General features: G+C 43.2%; 1 protein-coding gene and 1 long non-coding RNA gene across 4 annotated transcripts in view; one reads left to right on the top strand and one right to left on the bottom strand.

Moving 5' to 3' along the window:
* UGGT1 (UDP-glucose glycoprotein glucosyltransferase 1) overlaps positions 1 to 8,627 on the top strand; it is a 77,953-nt gene extending 69,326 nt beyond the window's left edge. For 2 of the 3 annotated variants that reach the window (XM_077291324.1, XM_077291325.1), the window contains exons 33-41: positions 402 to 490; positions 1,237 to 1,341; positions 1,639 to 1,723; positions 3,512 to 3,694; positions 5,524 to 5,684; positions 5,773 to 5,887; positions 7,245 to 7,361; positions 7,489 to 7,657; positions 8,310 to 8,626. In XM_077291324.1, the coding sequence (XP_077147439.1) occupies positions 402 to 490; positions 1,237 to 1,341; positions 1,639 to 1,723; positions 3,512 to 3,694; positions 5,524 to 5,684; positions 5,773 to 5,887; positions 7,245 to 7,361; positions 7,489 to 7,657; positions 8,310 to 8,335 (1,050 nt within the window). In that variant the 3' untranslated portion in view covers positions 8,336 to 8,626. Of the gene's footprint in view, positions 1 to 401; positions 491 to 1,236; positions 1,342 to 1,638; positions 1,724 to 3,511; positions 3,695 to 5,523; positions 5,685 to 5,772; positions 5,888 to 7,244; positions 7,362 to 7,488; positions 7,658 to 8,309 lie in introns of all 3 variants that reach the window. The other variant, XM_077291326.1, reaches the window with a different exon arrangement.
* LOC143808550 (uncharacterized) overlaps positions 1 to 27,484 on the bottom strand; it is a 1,160,439-nt gene that overhangs the window by 664,429 nt on the left and 468,526 nt on the right. The gene's annotated exons all lie outside the window — the stretch shown is intronic.

Genomic DNA, 27,484 nt, shown 5'->3' with positions numbered 1-27,484 from the left:
AGCTCCCAGAAGGCACAGTCTATCCAGTATCTGCCCATGCAATATGGAATCTCCCATAAGGCACACACAGTCTATCCAGTATCTGCCCGTTCAATATGGCAGCTCCCAGAAGGCACACACGGTCTATCCAATGTCTGCCCATGCAATGTGGCAGGTCCCAGTGAGCCCAGTGCGGTTTGTAACCTGAACATTCAGTCCCATCAGATTTCCATTGTGTGTGGTGCCGTGCCTAGAGTAATCCTACTGCAGAGGTATGGGGGAGATCTGACGGATCCTAATAGTCAATAGGATCCATTAAACACAGAGGACTTGACAGTAAACTCCTCACAGCCAGAGTAATGTCCATCACCTGATGTGTGTGACAGTGAAGGCCGGCTAACCTCTATCCTATGTGTAAATAGGTGCAGAAAAAGCCAGAAAAGATGAATGAAGATCTTCTCAGTGATGGGGCGAATGAGAATGAGTCTGGCTTCTGGGACTCCATTACATGGTATGTTGAGCACCGTGGACCTGATGGGCCCAGTCTGTGCACCGGCACTGGGGGCTTCCAGGATTTACGTTTACAGTATTCGATGCAGCCCATTAAAATGTTCCCGAGAATCACTGGAGAAGCCTCTTGTGTTACTTCTCTGCCTGCACAGAGTTGAACGGTTTTTCATATTAGGTTGTATATATGGAAAATGTCAATCAAACGCCCCAAAACACTCGTCTGGTTTGCCTTTTATCCGAAGTCATGTGACCAAGCCGTTTAATGGGTCCATATTACCTTTTAGGATTTCTGCTGCTGTTAGGTACTATAGTTCCTGTCCTCTTCCTCTGTGAAGAGGTTGTTTGCATGGCCAGAGATGTTACAATGAATTTGCCCTGTCCTTTCCTTCTGTGTGCAGGTAACCCGCTGTCAGATGGGCCTACTGTGCTCTTCCCCATAGGGAGCGTTCAGACGATCACTATCTAAGCTGTCATCACACCTTAGCGGGGGTCTCGGCAGATATACATTAAGCTAATAGCAGCTAACCGTGGGGCGCTGGGTCCTGTACCCCCACTGATATCATACTAATCTCCTATCCCATGGATAAGGCATCGGTACTGAATACCTGTACTACCCCTTTAAGTTTCCACTGTCTAATAATGAGGGTTAGTAACGCCGCCCCAGTGTGTAAGCCGTCACAGGCCTCGTGACAGTCTCGAGCAATCTATCGAGGCGCGTGACCTATTCTGTGTGCTGTCACTCATCAGGGGACTGACCGGAGGACAGAAGCAGGAGGAGGTGAAACCGGATAAGGAAGACGTCCTTAATATTTTCTCCCTGGCCTCCGGACACCTGTATGAGCGCTTCCTCAGGTGAGATAAAGGCTGACTATATGTTTTGCATAGACCCCGGGGTGCTGGTCCATGTGTCCTCCGTCAGCCTGGTGCACCGAAGTATATAACATGGGGAGGCCATGGACGACGTGTCACTATACAGTGGCAGACATTGGGGATGTACTGTAGACAGGGTGAACAGTGTCTGAATCACAACTGGACAGCATGTGGCCATCTGGGGGAATTCCACGCTCAACTTGTCTGTCTGGCGAATATTCGGGACCCCATGACATTGGCACCTTCCTAATTACTCTGAGATCTGTTTTCTGCCCTCAGAATCATGATGTTATCTGTACTGAAGAACACAAAGACACCGGTGAAGTTTTGGTTTTTGAAGAACTATCTGTCCCCTACTTTTAAGGTTGGTCTTTCATGGTGAATTTATGGTGGAAGTCAAAACTAAAAAATAAATTGCCTACTTGATTCTACTCCTGCTTTGTCCTTCCCATGCACTGTACAATAATACAATATAATCTTATGTATAAGCATATTAGAGGTTATTCCAGAGCCTCTCACTTCTCTTTCACATTAGAGGGGTTGTCTGGCCTTAGGGTATAAGTGTACAGTGACTATGTGACTGCAGATTTAGGACTCCTCGTCTGCATGGTGAGGATTCTCCAGTGTCCGGGGCGGTGGGCATGTGACCCCAAGTTCGTGATGTGCATACTTCAGGCCACATTCCGACTAGACATGTCCAGCTCCAGTCAATACGCTTGCATTGAGTGAGGCCGCACACAACTAGTCTGCACATAACCACATGTATGCATCTCGCATACTTGTGGCCACCTGGCTGCTGCTCCCTCACAGTGTACAGTGCACGCGCTATCAGAATTCACAGGTCTGAAGTCACATAGAGCGTCTGCAGACTTGTAGCCTTAGACTGGACAACTCCTTTAAAGATTTTATCCACTTTTTTGTCATTGATGACCTATCCTTAGGATAGGTCTGCAATGTCTGATCAGTCTGGGCCCGGCACCCCCACCAATCAGCTGTTCCTGGTGTTGGCGGCAGACGCCTACCAGAACTGCTCAATTGTGGAGCTGCTCCATCTTCTGATAGTGGCCATAGCAGGGTACTGCATATGCACCCCCTATTGATTTGAATAGGAGACAGATGTGTAGTACCCTGCCATGGCCTCTGTCAGAAGACAGCAGCTCCACAGTTGAGCAGTTCCAGCCACCAACGCAGAGAACAGCTGTTCGGCAGGGGTGCCGGGTGTTGGACCTCGACCAGTCAGACATTGATGACCTACAGGGTATCCGGCCAACGTCAGCGCCCCTGTGCTCCTCCAATCCTGCGGAGATAATTCTGCCTCTGCTTGCTGCATGTCAGATCGCACAGCTCCGGTCAGCGACGTGACTGTCACCGGGCCACACTGTCGATCTTCAGGATCTCACCATCCTTAGGGGGCAGGGGAGCTGGGCGCTTCTGAACAAACCAAACCTTTGGCTATTGCAACCAGCTGACAATGGTATAGAATAACGGAAGGAGGAATTCTCTTTTCCGATCCTCTGGCTGCTTCTTTCTCCCGCAGTTTTTGATTGCCAGTGATGACCCTATATGTGTGCAGGAGCTAATCGCTGGCTGTAGCTCTGACAAATTAAAATTGCGATTGGCTGCAGCAGTCACGCTTAGTATCAATCATTACTCACTATGTCAATAAGACCAGTGCCGTTTTGCAATGTAACCTCCTAGGTAAAAGTGTGGAAAGCGCTTTTAAGACAGGAAAACAAAACTTTGCGCGCTAGATCTGTACTGCAATTCTAGTGCACATTGTCCATCAGTATTCTGGCATGAATATGTCTTTACCTTTAAGCAGAGCATTTTTTATTATTACTCATTTTCACTATTTTGTTACAATCCATTTTCACATTAGCGAACGTCGCCAGCACTGGTAAATGACTATGAACAGACATGTAACTTCTGATAAACGTGATCGTGGCCACACCAGACAGGCCTGCGCCGACCACCGCATCTCTGGTCGTAGGTTTGCATGAAGTGGGTCAGTAATTATTCCTCGCAGGTCATGTACACAGTCCACCCCCACCCTCCCACCATGTACACAGAAGCCCCCCTCACCCTGCACTGTAATGATGGGATCTCTGAGGACAATTTTCTACTAATCCACCGTGTGTTTTAACCCTTCCAGAATTTCATCCCCTACATGGCGAAGCAGCACAACTTCCAGTATGAATTGGTGCAGTACAAGTGGCCCCGGTGGCTGCATCAGCAAACGGAGAAGCAGAGGATAATATGGGGGTATAAAATCCTCTTTCTGGATGTCCTTTTCCCTCTGGCTGTGGATAAGATCCTCTTTGTAGATGCTGACCAGGTAAGACACGTACGCTGTAAGTGACTCTTTCCATCAACCTGTTGACATAGATGGCATTGGGCCGAGACCCCAATAATTGTTAGAGGAAAAGGCCAACATTTCCCAATTAATTGTCAAGAGAACATAACTGGTGTCTCTTACTTTCTAACAGTTGAGGGCAGGAGGCCCCTTGTATCATACAACCCAGCAAAGGGCTTAATTTACAAGCACTGACATGTTCACAGTCATTTCAACTATGCATGGATTTGATAGCCCAGGCACATATATAAAAAATCACAATGTTATATCTTAGAGAAATGTGGTGCTTTCTCCACTTATGAGCCACATCTCCGCTCTCCTGCCTCATAAATTCATCAACTCTATTAAAAAAAAATCATGCTCAAATCCATCTTTGTCAACACAGGACAGACTGCCGCCCATTGAAGTAGCAGATTACATCTGCCAATTAAAGACTGTGTAGGGAGGAGGCAGAATGAGAGAATGGTAGAGACACCATAAGGGCTCTTTCACACGTCCTGATATTTCCGGTACCGGAGATATCCGTGTCCATATGTCCGTGTGCTCAAATGGCACATACGTGCGGCATCCGTTTGCCGCCCGTGTGCCGCCTGAGGACCACACGGACCGTGCAGGAGAGACAGCGCTACAGTAAGCGCTGTCCCCCCCCGCTGTGGTGCTGAAGCCGGCATTCATCTCTTCTCCCCCGCCGGAGAGAAGAGATGAAAGATCAGGTTTTTTGTTTTTTTTTGTGAACAATAAAGTTTGCATGTGCGTCCGCGTCCCCCCCCCCCCCCCCAGTGCGCCGCCCGGTCCCTTGCCGCAGAAATACTCACCTAGCTCCCGCGACGTCTCCTCTGTCCTCTCCGTGCTGGCAGCTTCTCCTGTGTGAGCGGTCACGTGGGACCGTGTGAGCGGTCACGTGGGACCGCTCATTACAGTCAGGGAATATTCACTGACTGTAATGAGCGGTCCCACGTGACCGCTCACACAGGAGAAGCTGCCAGCGCGGAGAGGACAGAGGAGACATCGCGGGAGCTGGCCGGGTGAGTATTTCTGCGGCAAGGGACCGGGCGGCGCACTGGGGGGGGGGGACGCGGACGCACATGCAAACTTTATTGTTCACAAAAAAAAACAAAAAACTTGATCTTTCATCTCTTCTCTCCGGCGGGGGAGAAGAGATGAATGCCGGCTTCAGCACCACAGCGGGGGGGACAGCGCTTACTGTAGCGCTGTCTCTCCTGCGGGCGGTACGTGCACACGGAGGAGAGTGCACACTGTTCTCCGTGTGCACGTGTGCTGTCCGTATTGTGGTCCGTGCTGCCGGTAGAAAACGGACATGTCGACGTGTTTTCAGCACGGACATATGGTCCGTGTGAAAACACACACATGTGCATAGACCCATTCATTTAAATGGGTCTACGTGTGTCAGTGTCTCCGGTACGTGAGAAAACTGTCACTACACGTACCGGAGACACTGACGTGTGAAAGAGGCCTAAGACAGTGCTGCTGCTTTCTAGTAGGTGTTTTATCCCACCCAGCTAGATTCGCAGCTACACAGCTTAATATTGCTATTATTGATCCACATTGCTACTGCTGCTTATACCGGAGAGCAGGAATCGCTCATGTCTGTATGTGCTGTGCATATCCACCCACTAGCACAGAGACAACTGATCGCTAGAGACAGAGCCTGCAGAGGGGAATGTTAATGAGTAAGGCTGGATACAAGTCGTGGGCAGAAATGGTGCTGTTCTCCATATACACACATGACGGCTTATTCTGACTCTTTAGTATTACATTACATAGATGGTGGTGATTTCTCTTCTTTGTAGATTGTTCGCACCGATCTGAAAGAACTAAGAGACTTCAACCTGGACGGCGCCCCGTATGGTTACACTCCATTCTGTGACAGCCGGAAAGAGATGGATGGCTATCGCTTCTGGAGGTCTGGTTACTGGGCCAGTCACTTGGCTGGACGGAAGTACCACATTAGGTAGCCGTCTTTATTACTTATTTGTATGACTCCTATTGAACTTGCAAATGGGAAAGTCTTCTGATTCTTTTTTTCTCCTTCCATTTAGTGCTTTGTATGTCGTGGATTTGAAAAAATTCAGGAAAATCGCAGCAGGAGATCGTCTAAGGGGGCAGTATCAGGGGCTGAGCCAGGATCCCAACAGTCTGTCAAATCTGGACCAGGTCTGTGCAGTAGTAGGATATTAGGGCAGTCCCATGTAAATGACACCTTCATTACAATGTCCCAGTAAAGCGACGCTTCTAGGTGCACAATCACTTACTAAATGATTCGGGAACACACATAATGCCGTTATACCCATGCCCCCCTCGCAGCGAGACCACTCACCCATTTAGGAGGAGATATGGCAGCTGTGTCGGTATGCCACACGGTTAGAGCAAATCTAAATCATGCAGTGATTTGTGTTCTTTCAATCTTTCACCATGTTCAGTATCTCTGCTTGCCATCAGTGAATGTTTTGGTTTACACTGATACATTGTAGCAAACTATCAGTACAGACAATACTTTTGCTGCTGATGAGTTTCTCTCTTGGGTTTTTTTTTGTCTTGGCCGAATATGATTGTAACAAGCCCATTGTGCACAGGTTCTCAGTCTCTGGATGTAAATGGCAGTGTTTCCTGTACAGGACCGAAAACATGGATCTTAACCCCTTCACGAGCAATGACGTGCATGTACGTCATCGACCATGTCACTGCCTTTGATGCGGGTTCACATCCTGAGCCTGCGTTTTTCTCCACACTTGATGGCTGATTATGCCGCTGTCAGTCACTGTCAGCGAGATATAACACGTCCTGGACGGAAGCGCGTCATTGATTCCACCCACCGGAGTGCCTGTTTCATGATTGTGGGGCACCGATGGTTTGTCATGAAAGTGGGGGGATTGCTGAAGACCCCCATGCCTGTCAACACAATCTTCCTGTGAAGCACTGCTATGTATAGCACAGGCAATCGGCAATCCCTAAGGGGGACTGTTAAATACAGTAAAAAGTGAAAATAATACTGAATAAAAAAACAGCAAAATCAAATCGCCCTTCTTTTGCCCCCATTAAAAATGAAAACAATAAAAGACACACATATTTGGTATCGCCGAGTTCAGAAATGTTCGATCTGTTAAAATATTTAAAAAAATTGATCCGATCGGATTGCTGCAACATTGCAAGAAGAGGCGATTAAAAAATCATACCTGCCCCAAAGTAGTATCAGTAAAAACGGCAGCTCGGCAAAAACAATAAGCTCTAGACCCCTAAAAATGAGAAGGTTATGGGTCTAGGAAAATCTGGACAACAGCAGGTTTTTTTTATGAATGATGTCATTCTATATTAGGTAAGTGTTATACACCACATGAAAATGAGGCAAAACATTTTTCAGTAATCGAAAGAGGATAAATAAAAACTTTACAACTTTTAAAAATTGTCTGGTCATCAGGGGAAAAACGGCCTGGTCTTGAGCTGCTTAACACCGATCAGTTTTACAGGTCACATTTTTGTATTTTATTTGTAACAGATTTTTTTTTTTTTTTAGGACTTGCCAAATAATATGATTCACCAAGTGCCTATCAAATCCCTGCCGCAAGAGTGGCTGTGGTGCGAGACGTGGTGCGACGATACATCCAAGAAAAAAGCCAAGACTATAGATTTGGTGAGTGGGGAGGAGGATGATTAATAGTTGATGATGGCGGACATGGCGTCTTGGGCAACATCCGATGTCTGCCATCCCGGCCCCGACGGTGACTATTCACTTCTTCATTTTGCTTTCTGTTGTAAAGTGCAATAACCCAATGACAAAGGAGCCAAAGCTAGAAGCTGCCGTCCGGATTGTCCCGGAGTGGCAAGACTATGACCAAGAAATCAAGAAGTTGTACAGTCACTTTCTGGGGGAGACTTCTGGAACTCTGGGGGATCAGCCTGACGTCAGCAGACCCCAAACTACACAAGGTAAATTGCCGTAATTGTGAGGCTACATTGATTGATGGTTCACGTAAAAAGAAAAAATCTGAAACCTATCACACCCTGGTTCTTCAAGTGAACTTTTTGCAAGAAGAAACTTGGGAAACACCCAAGCATTTTTTTTTTTTTTTTTTTTGCATATGAGAAAAACAGATGACAAACCGTTGGTGAAAAACAAACATGAATAACTTATGGACTTCAGAAAACCCTTTTCTGCAGGAGCACACCGCTTTGCTTCCTTCTTGCCGAGGTTTGGTGCCCTAGTGATGGACTGTGACCATTTGGACCGGCAACACCATGGCACCGCTGGTCCAAACTTTGTGCTGTATGATGCTGCAAGCAATGGCAGATTTACCTCTGAAGTAAGAGAGGAGTGCAGGGGCACCAAAGCTGGCGATCACACCAGCGCTTACAAGCTCTATTGTAAATGCTTGTAAGCGCTTTACTTTTTGCCTAGGAAATCGACAGCTGCAGAAGTGGCCGGTAACCTAGACACTGAGCAGTAACAAAAATTAAAATCCCTAATTTTCTGTAGAACAGAGTACCGTAATTACAAAAACTTTGCAATTTTTAACCATTTATGATGAGAAATAATCTGAAGCTGCCTTCTATATTCATGTTCTTTTTTCCTTTCCCGCAGATCACAAGCCTCATGAGGATTTATGATTCACAGACGTTTTCAGAAAATTGGACTCAGAGATTTTTTTCTATTTTTTTTTAAACACAAATTGAGAGATTATGGAGAATTTTACTTTCATTGATTTTACAGAATGTCTGCAAAACTGCTGAATGGTTTGGGGTATTTATATTCTGGGCTATGACTTCTTTTTTTTTTTTACCCTTAACTGAAGGATGCTACAAAAATGGAAAGAAAAAAACAACCACAAGGAGCTGAAAAATAGAGAGCTTCACCTGCTCTCTCCCAAACCTGCTATGTGATTAAACCACTAAACCCACTAACATGTGTTTCCATAACGTCCTTTATGTGTATGCGCAGGGAAATAAAAGGATCACATAGGATCACATGTGGTCATAAGTTATGGCAGCTTACTGCGGAGGGGATTGAATACGGATAGCAATGGCTGTGACCGCCTCCTCAATCCATTTCTTTCTTGCTCCTGCTCGTGAAAAACCTAAAAAAAATAAAACTTTGTGAATAGTCCTAATTTAATAAAAAATGTCATGTTTACAGCTCTTGCGCAGACCTATGCATCACCGTGGTAACAGACAATGGGTTAGCGTGATCCTGCAGTCATCGCCAACCATCTGGCCCATACTTCTATTTAATTGAGAAATCAATAAAAAAGAAAATGACTGCAGGATCTGACTACACAAAGTATGCTTGTAGTCTGTTACCATGGAGACGTATAGATTTGTAAACAGCTGTAGATGTGAGACATTTCACATTGGAGTGACTGGGACAGCAGAATAACTCTACCTGCAGAGTCCCGATCTCCTATTTTCACCAAAGAAGCCATATTGCACTGTCATAGAGACCTGTACTTGCTTGTTCTCCACTTTGATGACCACAGAACGTAAGGTTGACAAGTCAGAAGGATTTTGTTGGAGATTTCCTGTAACTGCTGTCCATTTGTGTCACTGAGGGATGATGTCTAAAGCTTCCGCTTGTAGACTGGAAATTACGTACGGGGTTGTCATGTTATTTTCTGATTTATATAAGAAATTATATTGGGTTTTCTAGAAAGACTTGAAGAGGCTGTATAATCAAGTATGTACCTTCAGGCCATAATGTCACCAAAGGCATCATTTATGTGTCTATAGATCTTCAGGGAGTAGCCATATCTCTATCATCCAGGATTAGGAGATCACAGCACCCCCTCTTGTCCTTGGGCTCTGTCTGGTATTACAGCTCCCTCCCATTCACTTTTTGAACTTCTGACTACCTTTTCACTATTGCATCTGCAGCAAATTAAACCTTTCATAATACCCAGCATATACATAAACTTTAAAAAGATTGTCCACCTGTTGGTGAGTTTTTTTTAGTTTTTACTTTTTTTATGCTTAAATGCAAGTTTTTGAAAAAAAAAATCATCTTTGCATTTTGATTTTATTAACAATTTTGCAACAGTTTGCTTTTTACTGTCTGATTCCCAACACTTGCAACTTAGATGCGGTCTATGGACAAGAAATAGTCACAATCTCTTTTTGCGTTTTATTTTTTAAACTCAATTGTAAAACTTATTTACGTACGTACATCTAAGTAAGAAAAATAATTGTCCGAGGAGGTGAACTGTTCATCAACAGCTGATCAGTCATTTTTGGGATGTTTGGAGCTTTTCCATTTTATGAGTTTCCTTAGAGGGTTTTTCATGGGTTATTGAGCAGATGGTCCATTAGAGAAGTATCAGTCTTATTCTGTCTAAATGATGGTGTTGTACCCGAGCTTCACTGCGTGGCCACAGTGCTGGAGCACAGGTCCTCTACACTCAGTGTCAACAGGGCTAATGGAAAGTGCGGTGCCCGGCACTCTCTCTCAGCCCTCTTGACATGAAGCGGCCGGACATGTGCTTGACAGCTGCTCTGTGCCATCTCTTCTCAAGGAGCCGGAAAAAGGGGGCTTGGAGCTACTTAATTTGGGTTAAGTTTGGGCTACATAACAGGGAACTGTGTCAGCTCTCCAGCACATTGCACTAAAATTCATTATGTTATTGTTTAGTATTGTATAAGGCATTATTGCTGAAGCTGTATACACCAGCAAAGATCATGATGATACTGTCTTATATGCTTCTGATATTAGTATTTAAAGGATCATTTTCAGCCTGTATCTTCAGGAGCGCACCGCTCCCCTGCCTCCGACTGCCAGCTTGCTGAGAATGGGGGAGCTGTGCGCTCCTGATGACGACAGCTCAGGTCGGCAGAATGGTTGAGTTGCTGGCCAAATCTGTGCGGTCTCCAATGTGGCAAGCAAAGGCATATTTGGCTTTGATGCTCCGGATCCAATCATCCAACCAGCTTCATTTCAGAGCAGCCCTTACAAACTTTATAGCAATGAGCTTGTAAGTGCTGTGTTTTGTGCCCAAGACACTGGTGTATGAGCAATTTGTTGACCAGCGGGTAAAACGAGTGTTCTTAATGAACGCTCATTTGTTGGTTGTCTGCCCATGTGAAAAGTCATTTATACACTTTTTTGTGAAAACTGTGCACTCTGCATAGGTAGTAAATGGCTGAACCCTGTGCCATGGTGTCACAAGTATGGAACACATGACTCTTATATGGAGTAGCCAAGTATATCTCTGTCTTTGCTGTGATGAGGCGCTTATACCACTTTTATTGGGCACCTTTAATATCTATGATGAGGATTAGGCATCTGGTCAGGGAAGCAGCTGATGGGAAAAGGATTCAGTGATATAAGAAGATAACATTTAAAGGGATTGTCCAGGGTATATCTTTTTAATTTAGCCTGCTTAATCTGGAAAATAAAGGAGACTGCAGTATTTTGTTAAATGACAGAGGGGGCACTACTGTATTGGTGTAAGCTTGAGCGCCAGTGTTTGCACGCCGTGGTTCTATGGAAAGGGAGTGCCGTAAGGAGGGAGTCAGGGCTATTTTATATTTCTACAAACCTTGTATTGCAAAGCCATACCTTAAATATAAGAGCCTCCGATCTCGTTCTGTGGCTCCATTGATGCAATAATCAGAGAGATTGGTTCCCACTTGCTTCCAGGGATGAATTGGACCCAACAGGGCGTACAGCCTCCATACGGTGCCAAACCCGTCAGTGAGGCCTTACGGACAGGTCCTTATTCTGTAGGTGGGTAGCGTCCCTCTCCGCACCGAGACCTGCGTGTCATTGGCCAGTAATGTCTATCAGATTCCAAGCCAAAACTACTTTGTCAGGTTTGGTTAGAAATCTTCTTTAACCAGATTAAACAAAACTGTTAGGAATGTCCAATATGGGTCGATTTTGACTTTCTGGTCAGCACCATGTAATGTGACAATCCTGGAGTAAAGGCTTTTGCACATTTATGTCTGTGTATTTTGTGTAAATGTAAGGTTGCGGTTTTCTCCGTCCATCTTCAGATGTCACTTGGGAACTTTGCCTGGACTGAGCGGATGGACTGGATCATGGGTGATGCCTCCCTCTGTTTTCTGTAGAGGAGATTTATAATAATTGCGTGTGATTTTTGTACTTTGCTTTGAATCTGAATGTTTCCATTTGATTAAAACAATTTTTTTTGCTATTTCTGTCTGTGCTCCATCACTGATCGTCTACACACGGATTTTGCTCACTGAGCCGGTTAATATCATACATCCACTTCCAAAGCAATGAACTGTTCTCTAAAAACAGAAATAATAACTCGGACATAAAAAATGAGAGACAACTTAGACAACCAGTATTACCAGGATTGTTATCCACTCTAGTTTCACTGGGGGGAGATGAACATACTAGATAAATTTACAAAATCCATGTGATGCAACTTTCCAATTTGTATGTCCGCCCAGACAACCAAGCCATCTAGCTAAGCAAGCAACATATATATAACCAGTTCTCCCCCCATACACATAGGACTAATGTCGGTCACATTCGCAGATACTGACGCGTTTGTATGACAGTCTAATGTGTATGAGGCACCAGCCAACTGATCGTTGAGGACGATGTCCATTGGGCATGTCCAATTCTGGACTGCCGGTCACTTTGTTCTGTAGAAAAGCTGCCTGCAGAAATGTTTGTCTGCTGCTTTCTTATAGAGAACACGGGAGCGCTTGGCCAACACACAAATAATGTGGGGACTTTGAACAATAACTTTTTTGTGAGGATCGTCCCTGACCTTAAGCTCGTTACAGGGGAGTCTGACAGCTTGGACCTGCAATGACAAATAAGTAGGGATGACCGGACTCGTGGAAGAAAGAGAGAAAAAATAATTTTCCTGCTCAAAAGTTTGGGTGTCCATTGTTTTCAATGGGGTTCGGATTCTATTTCAAGTTTGGGTACTGTTTTGGTACCCAAACCGAACTTTGGAATAAAGTTCGGGTCGAGTACCAGGACTCAAAGTTCGGTTTGGGTACCAAAACAGTACCCGAACTTGAAATAGAGTCCAAACCCCATTGAAAACAATGGGCACCCAAACTTTTGAGCTGGGAAATTATTTTTTCTCTCTCTCTCTCTCCCCCCCATTACTTCGAACATTTCAACTTACTCCCGGGAGAAGTCTGTGTTCAGCTTTTAGCACTCGACACTAACTGTCCAGTACGAACGTCGAACATTTATATTCAGGTTCTCTCATCTCTAGTAATGAGTATTCGATCCCCTGCTGCTCCACCACAAGGGGAATTGACTCCACAGACATCAATTGGCCATCCATGTGATGCACAAATGTACTAGATCCTCTGGAGAACAAGGAATTTAAAGGGAACCTGTTACCTCCAGAAACACTACTTAGCTGTTGAGATAGTCATAATCTGCTGGTAAATAGAATTTAAATATATTCTGGCATCCTTACTAGAGCAATGGCTACAGGGAGAATATAAAGTTATATTCTCCCTGCAGCCGCTCTTTTCCAGTCATCGGGGTGGTGCAGGTAGCAGTTTGTGATTGCTCGCTATACAATGCACTGTAATCGCTCTCCGTCACAAAGAAAGGGTTGTCAGTGTGCCAGGGAATGATTAGAGCACCTCAGTCTATAGTGAGCGATGACTGACAGCACCCGCAGTGCCACGATGACTGGAAGCGAGCGGCTGCAGAGAGAATATAATTTGTTTTTTTCCTCTAGTAAGACGGCCAGACATGAATTACATACTGTTTACCTGCAGATTATCACTATATCAGTGTACATCTGAATCATTAAAGCGCTGCTTAGCACCTTCGAAACATTGCGAGTCAATAAACTGTTTGCTTAACTTTATTTCTGAGTTTCTAGTGGTTATTTCAGTCCATGCTGTGTCATCCGAACCTCAATTGTACGTCGATAGATATTTTATTACATTTTTAACACTGCGTAGCCAGTTCTGGATCCCCATTGTTTTCTTATTAAGTAACAGGAGGATTATTATTCGACTGCGGTGACATTAAACAGAGTGCGGTCAGCAGAACAGTAGCGGTTTATATAACGCCACAACTGCTTTTATAATGAGTAAATCACAAAGCCTCAGACTCCTGCCGCCTGCAATACTTGTCCCTGTTTGGGATTAAGGCAGCATTAGCATCACAAACCCTTTCTTCTCCCGGTATCCCGCGCCACGTGTTCAGGTGACCGCGACATGACGGGACAATTACTCCCTACCTGCGCTGCCGAGCTCACACAATAACACACCGCGGATACCTAACGCATGAGAGCTCGAATTGTGACATTCATCTAATGAATATAATGGAAGTACATTTAATGTTCACATTTTCTTTCACAATTGAAGTGTAAAATAATGGTATTTCGAGAGATGAGGAGTAAATTATAGACTAGAACCGTCTGATGCCTGCTGGATGGCAGAAACAATGAATCCTGAGCGGAGCGCAGCGGTAAATGAAGGTATATCGTCCTCAAAGAAGCATATTTATAGCCAATCTAAGTCACTGGATGTGGATTGTTGGGTTATGTTCGTACAGTTTTCTGGAGCAGAACCTAAAAAGTAACTTCAAAAGTGCTTGAAAGACTCGCCCCATTCATTTCCATTGTAAAACTTCTTTGCTGTTTATATGTTCAGTCTTTTAAGTGTTGTCTTTGCTCTTTCGGTTTTGAAGAACCCCAGGTGGGTAAAAAAAAAAAAGGCTGAAGCAGTTTCTAATGGCGTCTGCTCCCAGCTAGGCAATGTCCTGTCAGAAGGCTGCAAAAAAAATGCTTCGGGGAAAAAAACAAATGTGAGGAAATGAACTAGCACGTCTTTGTCAGGTGGGACCGTTCCAAAAACCCACCTGAAAAAGCACTCTGAAATTGTTCAAAAGAATGAGCAAACACATTTTTATGTTAAAAAAGACTTGCTGTTCATACAGAGGGGAAAAAAGTATTTAGTCAGCCACCAATTGTGCAAGTTCTCCCACTTAAAAAGATGTGAGAGGCCTGTAATTGACATCATAGGTAGACCTCAACTATGAGAGTCAACATGAGAAAACAAATCCAGAAAATCACCTTGTCTGATTTGGCAAGATTTATTTTGCAAATTATGGTGGAAAATAAATATTTGGCCACCTAAAAACATGCAAGATTTCTGGCTCTCACAGACCTGTAACTTCTTCTCTAAGGGTACTTTCACACTAGCGTCGGGCACTGCACTTCGCAATGCGTCATTGTGGATAAAAAACGCATCCTGCAAAGTTGCCCACAGGATGCGTTTTTTTTTCTCCATAGACTTTTATTAGCGGCGCATTGCGACGCAGTACCACACGTCGCAACCGTCGTGTTTTGGCGCACCGCCGCCACAAAAAAAGTTACATGTAACTTTTTTGATGCGTCGAGACTGCCATTTTCGACCGCGCATGCGCAGCCGAAACTCCGCCCCCTCCTCCCCGGACCTTGCAATGGGGCAGCGGAAGCGTCGTAAGACTGCTTCCGCTGCCCACTTCGGGCATTTTCTGCACAGTATGCGTCGGTACGTCGGGCCGACGCAGTGCGACGGCCCTGTACCGACTCTAGTGTGAAAGCAGCCTAAGAGGCTCCTCTGTCCTCCGCTCATTACCTGTAGTAATTGCACCTGTTTGAATTTGTTATCTGTATAAAAGACACATGTCCACAACCTCAAACAGTCACACTCCAAACTCCACTATGGTGAAGACCAAAGAGCTGTCGAAGGACGCAACAAACTAAATTGCAGCCCTGCACCAGGCTGGGAAGACTGAATCTGCAATAGGCAAGCAGCTTGGTGTGATGAAATCAACTGTGGGAGCAATAATAAGAAAATGGAAAATTTTAAATATTAAAAAAAAAAAAGTTCAAATCACCCCCCCCATTCATCCGATGCAAAATAAAACAATAAAAGAAATACACATATTTGCTATCGTCGCATTCAGAATTGCCCGATCTATCAATATGTAAAAAGAATTAATCTAATCATTAACAAACGAGGAAAAAAATCAATACGTCAGAATTACGTTGTTTTTAGTTGCCACAATATTGCATTGAAATGCAATAACGGGCAAAAAAATATTTTATCTTCATCAAAATGGTATTAATAAAAATGTCAGCAAAAAATAAGCCCTCATCCGGCCCCAGATCACAAAAATGGAGACGATACGGGTCTCAGAAAATGGCAACTTTTTTAGAAACTTTGGATTTTTTTTTTCACCACTTAAGTAAAAAAGAATCTATACATGTTTGGTATCTACAAACCCGTAATGACCTGGTGAATCATACTGACAGGTCAGTTTTAGCATTTAGTGAACATGGTAAAAAAAAAAAAAGGACAATTGTTAATTGCACTTTTTTTTGCAATTTCACAGCACTTTTAATTTTTTTCCCATTTTCCAATAGACTGTAAGGCAAAACCAATGATGTCGTTCAAAAATACAACTCGTCCTGAAAAAAACAAGCCCTCACATGGCCATATTGATGGAAAAATAGAGTTATGGCTCTGGGAAAAATGGAAATCTATGCGCTAAGTACCTTCCTTTATACTGTAATATTTTATAGCAATATTGCAATTTCATTTTTCCAGTATTCCATATGTACATAATGTAGCATTTTCCTATTTTCTATCGCAATAATACAGTTCCAATATTGTAAAGTTATCATTCTTAGCAATTCAGGGTGCAACTTTACCCTTTCCTACAAGGTACATCTCTGACATATGGGAAACATAATGTATGACACTTTTTTTGGACGCTACACATCATCGAAATGGAAAATACCACCCAGGGCATTGACCTATGAAAGGCAGCTGATAGGGAGTCTTCAATGTTGAGTGTAACATATACACACTTTCTGACTTCCTCCATGTATTTTCCGTTTCCAGAGGCTCAGACTTGCACCTCGTCTTATGGTTGCTACCATTCTGTTATTTCCTTGTCTTGGATTTTCGTTAATTACGGCTCATTTGCTTCTGCTTTCACGAATTCCACCTTGGCAGAGGACTGTAAGGAGAGGTCAGCCTGCAGCTGGGAGGTGTCATCTGTAATTTAAAGTTTATATTAAATGGAAATCATGCTGCGGGTTAAGATTTCCCTGGGGACCCTACTTAATCGTGCAAATCAAACTGATATTTAATAGTCGCAAAGATCCATCTGTGTCTGTCCTTGTAATTGATAACTTCTCCCAGGTGCTTTCCTGATCATTTAACATGTAATGTGGCAATAAAGGGATCTTCTGTAAAGTGTAATGTTCCGTTAGATATAGAAATGTACATCGTATATGCATCTTAGGCATAGATGAAGTTGGCTCCTGGAAGATGCGATGTTTTATTGTAGAGCAATATCCTGAATGGATAATATATGTCTTTTTATTATTAGAAATTAGTAATATAACCATATTATTGACACCTAATATCTTCTTATACACTTAAGGAGAAAATTGTGAAGAGCTGGAAGCTGTAAAGATAAAAAGGAGTCTGGCCAGAAGTGGTCTTCATAGAATTGTGTCTGTAAAGCCAAACCTAGGCATGGAAACAAGTGACCCAACTATGTACAAATACACAGGAAAAATAACGTTAGGTGCTCTGGACGGAAGAGTCAAAATATGAAGAATTTGGATGTAACAGAAGGCAGGTTGTTTGCTTACTGGTTAGAAAAACAATAATGAGTGCCTGTAGTGAAGCATGGTGGAGGATTCCTGCAAGTTAGGATCTGCATTTCATCAAATGGAATTGGGGATTTCGTCACAATTAATGGTGTACTGAATGCTGAGAAATATAGGCAGACACTTATACATCCTGAAATACCAACAGGGAGTTGTCTGGCTCCAAATACACTGCTCAAGAAATAAAGGGAACACTAAAATCCCACATCCTAGATAACACTGAATGAAATATTCCAGTTATAAATATTCATTACATAGTGGAATGTGTTGAGAATAATAAAACCTAAAAAATGATCAACGTAAATCACAACTAATTTCCCACGGAGGTCTGGAGTTGGTATGATGCTCAAAATCAAAGTGGAAAATGAAGTTACAGGCTGATCCAACTTCAGTGGAAAAGCCTCAAGATAAGGAAATGATGCTCTGTAGTGCTTGTGGCCTCCATGAGGCCTGTATTACCTCCCTGCAACGCCTAAGCATGCTCCTGATGAGGCAGCGGATGGTCTCCTGAGAGATCTCCCAGACCTGGACTAAATCATCCAGCAACTCCTGGACAGTGTGTTGTGCAACGTGACATTGGTGGATGGTGCGAGACATGATGTCCCAGATGTGTTCAATCGGATTCAGGTCTGGGGAACGGGCGGGCCAGTCCATAGCTTCAGTGCCTTCATCTTGCAGGAACTGCTGACACATGAGGTCTGGCATTGCCCTGAATTAGGAGGAACCCAGGGCCAATCGCACCAGCATATGGTCTCATAAGGGGTCTGAGGATCTCATCTCAATACCTAATGGCAGTCAGGCTACCTCTGGTGAGCACATGGAGGGCTGTGCAGCCCTCCAAAGAAATGCCACCCCACACCATTACTGACCCATTGCCAAACCGGTCATGCTGAAGGATGTTGCAGGCAGCAGATCGCTTTCCACGGCGTCTCCAGACTCTGTCACGTCTGTCACATGTGCTCAGTGTGAACCTGCTTTCATCTGTGAAGAACACAGGGCACCAGTGGTGAATTTGCCAATCCTGGTGTTCTGTGGCAAATGCCAAGCGTCCTGCACGGTGTTGGGCTGTGAGCACAACCCCCATCTGTGGACGTCGGGCACTCAGACCATCCTCATGGGGTCGGTTTCTAACCGTTTGTGCAGACACATGCACATTTGTGGCCTGCTAGAGGTCATTTTGCTGGGCTCTGGCAGTGCTCCTCCTGTTCCTCCTTGCACAAAGGCTTAGGTAGCTGACTGTTCCTTCTTGGTGTACTGGCCTGTCCCCTGGTAGCGCCTCCAGCCTCTGGACACTATGCTGACAGACAAAGCAAACCTTCTTGCCACAGGTCACATTGATGTGCCATCCTGCATGAGCTGCACTACCTGAGCCACTTGTGTGGGTTGTAGAGTCCGTCTCATGCTACCACGAGTGTGAAAGCACAACCAACATTCAAAAGTGACCAAAACAGCCAGAAAGCATTGGTACTGAGATGTTGTCTGTGGTCCCCACCTGCAGAACCACTCCTTTATTGAGGGTGTCTTGATAATTGCCAATAATTTCCATCTGTTGTCTATTCCATTTGCACAACAGCATGTGAAATTGATTGTCAATCAGTGGTTGCTTCCTAAGTGGACAGTTTGATTTCACAGAAGTTTGATTTACTTGGAGTTATATTATGTTGTTTAAGTGTTCCCTTTATTTTTTTGAGCAGTGTATATACCCCGGTACGGTCACTGCCAAACTCCACAAAAACAAACAAAAAAGTAGCTGCCACCAGCAATCGTTTACATTGAACACCCGTTACAGTTAGCGGATGGCTTCAGGGGTGCGTTACAAAATGAAATATCAATACTGTAAATACTGTAAATACAATTACATAAAATAAAAAGGGTAAACAAAATAAAAATACTCTAAACCTGGGTCACAGAAATGGCTCGTAGTGGAAGGAAGCACTCCTTTTTAAAAGAGGTGCACAGAACCAAAGAAAACTGTCTACCTGATCTGACAATATCAAAAACAAAAAATCTGCTTCTATTGGATAAAAACCACACCTACATACCTCTCTCCGATGCGATCATATGAGGTGCTGGTCATGGGATGTGGCTAGGGTCTCAAAAATTAAGAGAGCTCCAACTTTAATATCTTTGACCCTGGAGGTGCCAGGTAGGATATATTAATATATTTCTGATTATGATTTTAGCCCGCAACAGCCGAGTGTGGAATTACAATCCACCCGTGGCTGTTAACTAGTTAAATGCCTCTGGCAATCTCTGACAGTAGCATTTAACTTGCCCTTACTGGAAGCACGTCACTAAACCCCCCAATCAGTGATTGGCTGAGGTCTCGATTGGATTGAGGTCTGCACTTTGACTTAACCCCTTAGTGACCGAGCCAATTTTTACAATTCTGACCACTGTCACTTTATGAGGTTATAACTCTGGAATGCTTTAACAGGTCCCGCTGATTCTGAGACTGTTTTTTCGTGACATATTGTACTTCATGTTAGTGGTAACATTTCTTCGATATTACTTGCGATTATTTATGAAAAAAAATGGAAATATGGCAAAAAAATTTAAAATTTTGCAATTTTCAAACTTTGTATTTTTATGCCCTTAAATCAGAGAGATATGTCACAAAAATAGTCAAAAAATAACATTTCCCACATGTCTACTTTACATCAGCACAATTTTGGAAACAACGTTTTTTTTTGTTAGGGAGTTATTAGGGTTAAAAGTTGACCAGCAATTTCTCATTTTTACAACACCATTTTTTTAGGGACCACATCACATTTGAAGTCATTTTGAGGGGTCTATATGATAGAAAATAACCAAGTGTGACACCATTCTAAAAACTGCGCCCCTCAAGGTGCTCAAAACCACATTCAAGAAGTTTATTAACCCTTTACGTGCTTCACAGGAACTGAAACAATGTGGAAGGAAACAGAAATGTAACCATAAATTTTGTTGTGCAATTTCTCCTGAATACGCCAATACCCAATTTGTGGGGGTAAACCACTGTTTGGGTGCACCGCAGAGCTTGGAAGAGGAGGAGCGCTGTTTGACTTTTTCAATGCATAATTGGCTGGAATTGAGATCGGATGCCCACGTTGTGCACAATTTTCACGTGCGTCGGTACGTCGGGCCGACACATTGCGACGGCCCCGTACCGACTCAAGTGTGAAAGAAGCCTAACCCTAACCCTAAATTTAGCCCCAACCCTAACCATAACCCTAAATTTAGCCCCAACCCTAACCCTAAATTTAGCCCCAACCCTAACCCTAAATTTAGCCCCAACCCTAACCCTAAATTTAGCCCCAACTCCTCTAGCTGCCGGCTGGCAGATCATGGCAGGCGCACTGCGCATGCGCCCGCCATTTTCTTTCCAGATGAAGAAGCCGGCGGGCAGGAGGGGACGCAGGAGGACCCAGGGACACCGGTAAGTATAACAGGGTCCTCGAATCCCCCTATTTCTCTGTCCTCTGATGTGCGATCACATCAGAGGACAGAGAATGACACACCGCTTTTTTTTTTTTCTTTTGCGGTCGCCGGTAAACAGTTAATTACCAGCGATCGCAAAACAGGGGTCGGTAAAAACCGACCTCGATCATGTTCTTTTGGGTCTCGGCTACCCAATGCCTATGAGAACATTGAGATGGTTTTATAGATTTTACAATTACATCTACTGGATCGCAGGCTTGCATTACATGCAGGAAATTAGGCAGGTAAAAGACGCACATGCATTTTTAGTGCGTCCCCACTGTGGAAATGCATACAAAACACATGTATTCTGCACGTTTCACAATTGAGTTTTGTCAAAGCCAAATACCAGAAAGTATCAAGATCAAAGCAGCTTTATTTAAAACATGACACATCAACAATAGACAAAAACTGCAGTCACAAACGCGATTAAAACACGTTACAAAAATACACTCAAAAACGCAATGACTAAATGCAAGTAGCCTAGCGTGCTCTCGTGCAGCTGTAATACAAACAAGATAGGAGGTAAAATAACAACCATATTAGTTATCACTTAAAGGGAACATGTAATGTAAAAAAAAGGCTACTGACCTGGAGATACGGGGTTAATTTGCAATTAATTCCAATTATTTAATACAGTTAACACCCAACGGCCCCCATACAGCACTATTGCATTACTGCAGGCTGATGATGGATTTCCAATTTTCCATGACATACCGGGCTCTGATCAGGTATTACAGTTTATAGTACAAATGATCAAATGATAGAAAGTTCAAGTGCCCTATGAAAAAAAAAAAAATACAGTTTAAAGTAAAAAAAAGTTTAAAAAAACAGTAAAAAAATAAAAATAAAAAGCATAATTTTCCCCTTTTTCACATTTGAAAATAAAGAAATTGAAAAAAATGATAGTACTGCAGCATTCGTAAGTCTGATCTGTCGAAATATAAAATTATATCATATAAAATTAAACTAATCAAAAATTATTTAACCCATAAGATTAACACAGAAAAAAAATACACAATTACAGTTTTCTGGTCAGCGTACCTCCCTTGAAAACTGCAATAAAAAGCCATTAAACCATTGCATGTGCAAGGATGTTACAGGGACTGTCATAATCCTCTCCCTTTTAAAGCAGTGTTTCTACAAAGTGTGTGATTTTATTGCATTTTTGTGATTGTTATGATATCTGAAACTGCATAGAATTTTAAAGGCACTAATGTACGCTGTTAAAGTAATGAATTTTGAATAATTTATAAGACAATTTATGGGGAAAAGTACAGGTTTAAGTTTAGAGCATCAGGTATAGTATAGGGCTCATAGCTTAGATTAGGAATGGAAACGATTCAGTGGTGGGCATATTAGATATGGGTTTGCAGGTTAGCATAAGGTTAATATGGTTGGGACCAGCCCAGCAAGGGAGAAGGAGGTCAGATAAAAAGGGGAGAACTTCCTAGTTAGAGAAAGTTGGAGATTAGAAATGAGAATGAGAAAGTGTTAGCAGGAGATCAAGACCAGAAGGATGTACGAGAAGTACGAGCTGTTTGGCAGTATGAGAATGTCGGCCACTGTCTTAAGCAAACATTCCTGTAGTGTCTTGGGCCTACAGCCCGAACTACGCACTGAGAAGCATGCCTTATTCTCTTCCTACAAGGGCAGATGCGTAAGGGAGACAGGATGGGTCTTATGGAACCAGCGAATGTAGTATCCCAAGGGCCATTAATCATAGGGATAGCTCAGGCAGAACGAATAGGGAACATGGAAATATACTTTGCTGTAACATCAATTCAACTCAAGATGCTAAGTAATGTTGAACTGTTTGTAAGAAGCGAGTGTCCCCTGATTTATGTGTGGATGATCCTAGATCTGGCAGCCTGGAAACAACACAGATCTGAGGCTGAAACATGGGTGTTCTGCGCCACACGCACAGCACATGGGAATCGGAACACTGTTTATTTGTAGAGTGCAAGGGTGTGGGAACACAGCAGCCCCTCGCCTATGACTACCGCCCTGTGCACCTTACATATGTATCCAAATTGGTATCAATCATAAAGTCAGCTCAGCATGCAGGAAACAAGGCCTCACACAGCTCTCTCAATAGAGAAATAAAAAAGTTCTGGGTCACAGAACATGGTGACACAAACTAATTTTTTGTTTACAAAGTTTAGAATTTTTTTAACCACTTCAACAAAAAAAAATCTATACAAGTTCAGTAACACCATAGTCATATTGGCCCTGGGGAGTCGGAGTTATATTTCCAGGTCATATTTTTTATACATAATAAATGCCGTAAAAGAGAAACACAAAAAAATAGAAGTGGATTATCTCACTTTGAATTTTTTTGACCATTTTCAGTTAAATATGGGTTAAACTGAATGGTGCCGTGCAAAACTACAACTCATCCTTCATCTATGGGAAGAGGAAAAACTGAAAATACAAAACCCAAAAATGTCCGTGTCTCCAAGTGGTCGATAGAGGTTTTAAGTTTAGTCTTATATTTCCAGGAGGAATAACAGAGGAATTCACGACACAAAACTGGAAGACAATAGACTAAATAGTTACCATTTCATGAAGAATACAAGTGTTTAATATAACAGACATGTCGAGTGTACTGATAGGTCCCATCACCATGTGATCGGGAGTAGTGATAGGTCCAATAATCATGTGATCGGGAGTAGTGATAGGTCCCATCACCATGTGATCGGGAGTAGTGATAGGTCCAATCATCATGTGATCAGGAGTAGTGATAGCTGAAATCATCATGTGATCGGGAGAAGTGATAGCTCCAATCATCATGTGATCAGGAGAAGTGATGGCTCCAATCATCGTGATCGGGAGTAGTGATAGCTCCAATCATCATGTGATCGGGAGTAGTGATAGCTCCTGTCATCATGTGATCGGGAGTAGTGATAGCTCCAATCATTATGTGATCCGGAGTAGTGATAGCTCCAATCATCATGTGATCCGGAGTAGTGATAGCTCCAAGCATCATGTGATCGGGAGAAGTGATAGCTCCAATAATCATGTGATTGGGAGTAGTGATAGCTCCAATCATCATGTGATCGGGAGTAGTGATAGCTCCAATCATCATGTGATCCGGAGTAGTGATAGCTCCAAGCATCATGTGATCGAGAAGTGATAGATCCAAGCATCATGTGATCGGGAGAAGTGATAGCTCCAATCATCATGTGATTGGGAGTAGTGATAGCTCCAATCATCATGTGATCGGGAGTAGTGATAGCTCCAATCATCATGTGATCCGGAGTAGTAATAGCTCCAAGCATCATGTGATCGAGAGAAGTGATAGCTCCAATCATCATGTGATCGGGAGAAGTGATAGCTCCAATCATCATGTGATTGGGAGTAGTGATAGCTCCAATCATCATGTGATCCGGAGTAGTGATAGCTCCTATCATCATGTGATCGAGAGAAGTGATAGCTCCAATCATCATGTGATCGGGAGAAGTGACGGCTCCAATCATCGTGATCGGGAGTAGTGATAGCTCCAATCATCATGTGATCGGGAGTAGTGATAGCTCCAATCGTCATGTGATCCGGAGTAGTGATAGCTCCAATCATCATGTGATTTGGAGTAGTAATAGCTCCAAGCATCATGTGATCGGGAAAAGTGATAGCTCCAATAATCATGTGATTGGGAGTAGTGATAGCTCCAATCATCATGTGATCGGGAGTAGTGATAGCTCCAATCATCATGTGATCGGGAGTAGTGATAGCTCCAATCATCATGTGATCCGGAGTAGTGATAGCTCCAATCATCATGTGATCGAGAGAAGTGATAGCTCCAAGCGTCATGTGATCGGGAGAAGTGATAGCTCCAATCATCATGTGATCCGGAGTAGTGATAGCTCCTATCATCATGTGATCGGGAGTAGTGATAGCTCCAATCATCATGTGATCCGGAGTAGTGATAGCTCCAATCATCATGTGATCCGGAGTAGTGATAGCTCCAATCATCATGTGATCGGGAGTAGTGATAGCCCCAATCATCATGTGATCCGGAGTAGTGATAGCTCCAGTCATCATGTGATCGGGAGTAGTGATAGCTCCATTCATCATGTGATCGGGAGTAGTGATAGCTCCAATCACCATGTGATCGGGAGTAGTGATAGCTCCAATCATCATGTGATCGGGAGTAGTGATAGCTCCAATCATCATGTGATCGGGAGTAGTGATAGCTCCTATCATCATGTAATCGGGAGTAGTGATAGCTCCAATCATCATGTGATTGGTTGCACTTCTGTATATGTGGATTTTGCTGGTACGGCTGATAGTCCCTATTCTTTTTGAAGGGCCCAATCTTAAGATGTGCAGAGGTGCCAAGCACTACCATATCTAAGGTAGCACAGAATAGACAATTATTGCAAATTACAGGAATACTCTTAAAAATTTTTTTTAACTTCTTTTGATATTTCTCCTTTACGATTAAAACAAGGACGAGATGATCCCTGCATCAATCTTTATTGTGGCACCATATTCTCAGCCTCTTTTATCCTGCTCTGAAAGGCTTTCTGTATTAAATGAATGAAATGTACAGCCATAATAACATTACATTGCATCCATTGTATTAAAATATTGCTTTTCCTTCTAATTAAAAAAAGAAGAAAAAAAAGACCTCATTTATATTTGGCCTTAGATTGGCCTCGCTTCTTTCAGAAGTGCATTAAATGAAAATCTCATCAATACACAATATAATAATGTACATGGCGAATATTAATTCATTTCTGGGCAGATCTATCAGAAAATCAATGTGCCCATTTCCTGTAATGTCTTGTTCTATAGAGGCGGGTGCAGGACCATTTAGTTCCATTATTGTTCTGGGATAATTGTAACAAGATCCCGCGCCATATTCGTTGCTGTTTTAATGTAATTGCTGATGAGACGCTTGGATAATGAAACGTGTGTCGGAGTCTTGTTACTTTTATATGGTATTTGATAGATGACATAGAAGTTCAATGTTAAAGCCAATATTACTCCAAATGGGACAAACAAGACTGATCGAAAAGTGTAATGGTATATGCATACGTTGCAGATTTACCTGTGGAATTTTCTGTGCAGATTCTTCCCTATCTTGCCAGAAAGCGCAGGTGCGGACTTGATGCATTTTATCATGCGTTTTTTCATGTGGAGTTGTATGTGTTTTTGAAAGCTAAATAAAGATCTATTATTGAATAAAAAAAAAAAAGAATTGTGATGTCATTTCTTGTCCAACCTCTTCATTTAAATACTCCATTGGAGAATAATGTTTACACACACAGATAGATAGATAGATAGATAGATAGATAATACCAAGGCCGATGTTTAGTAATAAACATAATAAAATGGTACGTAAAGAGTTAAATAAAGACACACACACACACACACACACAAAGTCTGCGTTGGCCGGGGTCACACTAGCGAGAAACTTGCACAAGTCTCCCACCTCAATACCCGCAACTGCCGCTGGCACTGGGACTGGAGCGTTCAGCTGCATAGAAATACATGCAGCCGCACACTCCGGTCCCAAGTGCCGGCGGCAGTGCCAGGTATTGAGGTGCAAGACTTGTGCGAGTTTCTCGCAATTGTGACCCCGGCCTTAAATACAATATCTGTTTAATTTTAAAAAATGGGAAAAAAAATGGTGTGGGCTCCCGCGCAATTTTCAAGTCTAGAGTGGGAAAGTCAGTGACTGGGGGCCGATGTTTATAGCCTGGGAAGGGGTTATTACCCATGGAGCTTCTCAGTCTATGAATATCAGCCCGCAGCTGTATATTTAGCCTTTACTGGCTATTAAAATAGGGGGACCCCCCCAAAAAAAAATGACGTGGGGTCCCCCTATAATTTATAGCCAGAAAGGCTATGCAGACAGCTGCAGGCTGATATTCATAGCCTAGAAAGGGATCATGGATATTGGCCCCCTTTGCTACCATCCCCCAGCCGCCCCAGAAATGGCGCATTTGTAGGATGCGCCAATTCCGGCACTTGGCCTCTCTCTTCACACTGCCCTGTAGTGGTGGCATATGGGGTAATAAGGGGTTGGTTATAGGATGTTTCACCCCAGCAGTTCGCCCCCAGCAGTTCACCCCTTAGGGATTTGGATGTTTTGCCCCCAACAGTTCACTAGGGATGTTTCACCCCCAGCAGTTCGCCCCCGGGTACATTTCGCCCCCAGCAGTTCGTCTCCCGTTTGTCCTTGTGGTTCATGAATTCCAGTCCATCATCAATCCAAATGTCACAAATGTACTGTACAGAGTGCTGCACTTTTGTGGCATGTCAAATCAATGGTTTCCATCTGACGTCACGGGGAACCGCTAGACTGCACTCTGTGACCCAAGAAGCTGCAGCTGCAACAGGTAAGTATCATCCTGGGGGCCAAATGCTTGGGAAAAAATGTGCGGAGGCAAACTGCTGGGGGTTAATGTCACCTTTGATTGTAAGGTGATATTAAGCCCGGTTAGTAATGGAGAGGCGTCAATAAGACACCTATCCATTACTTAATCCTATATTAGTGAAAGAGTTAAAAAAGACACAGCCAAAAAAAAATATTTTAATATTCTTATAAAAAATGATACACCAATGTGTATCCAGGTGTTCGCGCTGATGTAACCCTTCTCAAATAGATTTATGTGCGGAAGTCCTTAAAAAACAATCCAATAGTAGTATAACTCGTCTGTGGAATAGTAGG

The sequence above is a fragment of the Ranitomeya variabilis genome, chromosome 2, assembly GCF_051348905.1.
Source record: "Ranitomeya variabilis isolate aRanVar5 chromosome 2, aRanVar5.hap1, whole genome shotgun sequence".
In the NCBI taxonomy this organism is placed as follows: domain Eukaryota; kingdom Metazoa; phylum Chordata; class Amphibia; order Anura; family Dendrobatidae; genus Ranitomeya; species Ranitomeya variabilis.
The sequence above is the reverse complement of the archived record's forward strand: the minus strand, read 5'-3'. Positions and strand labels throughout refer to the sequence as shown.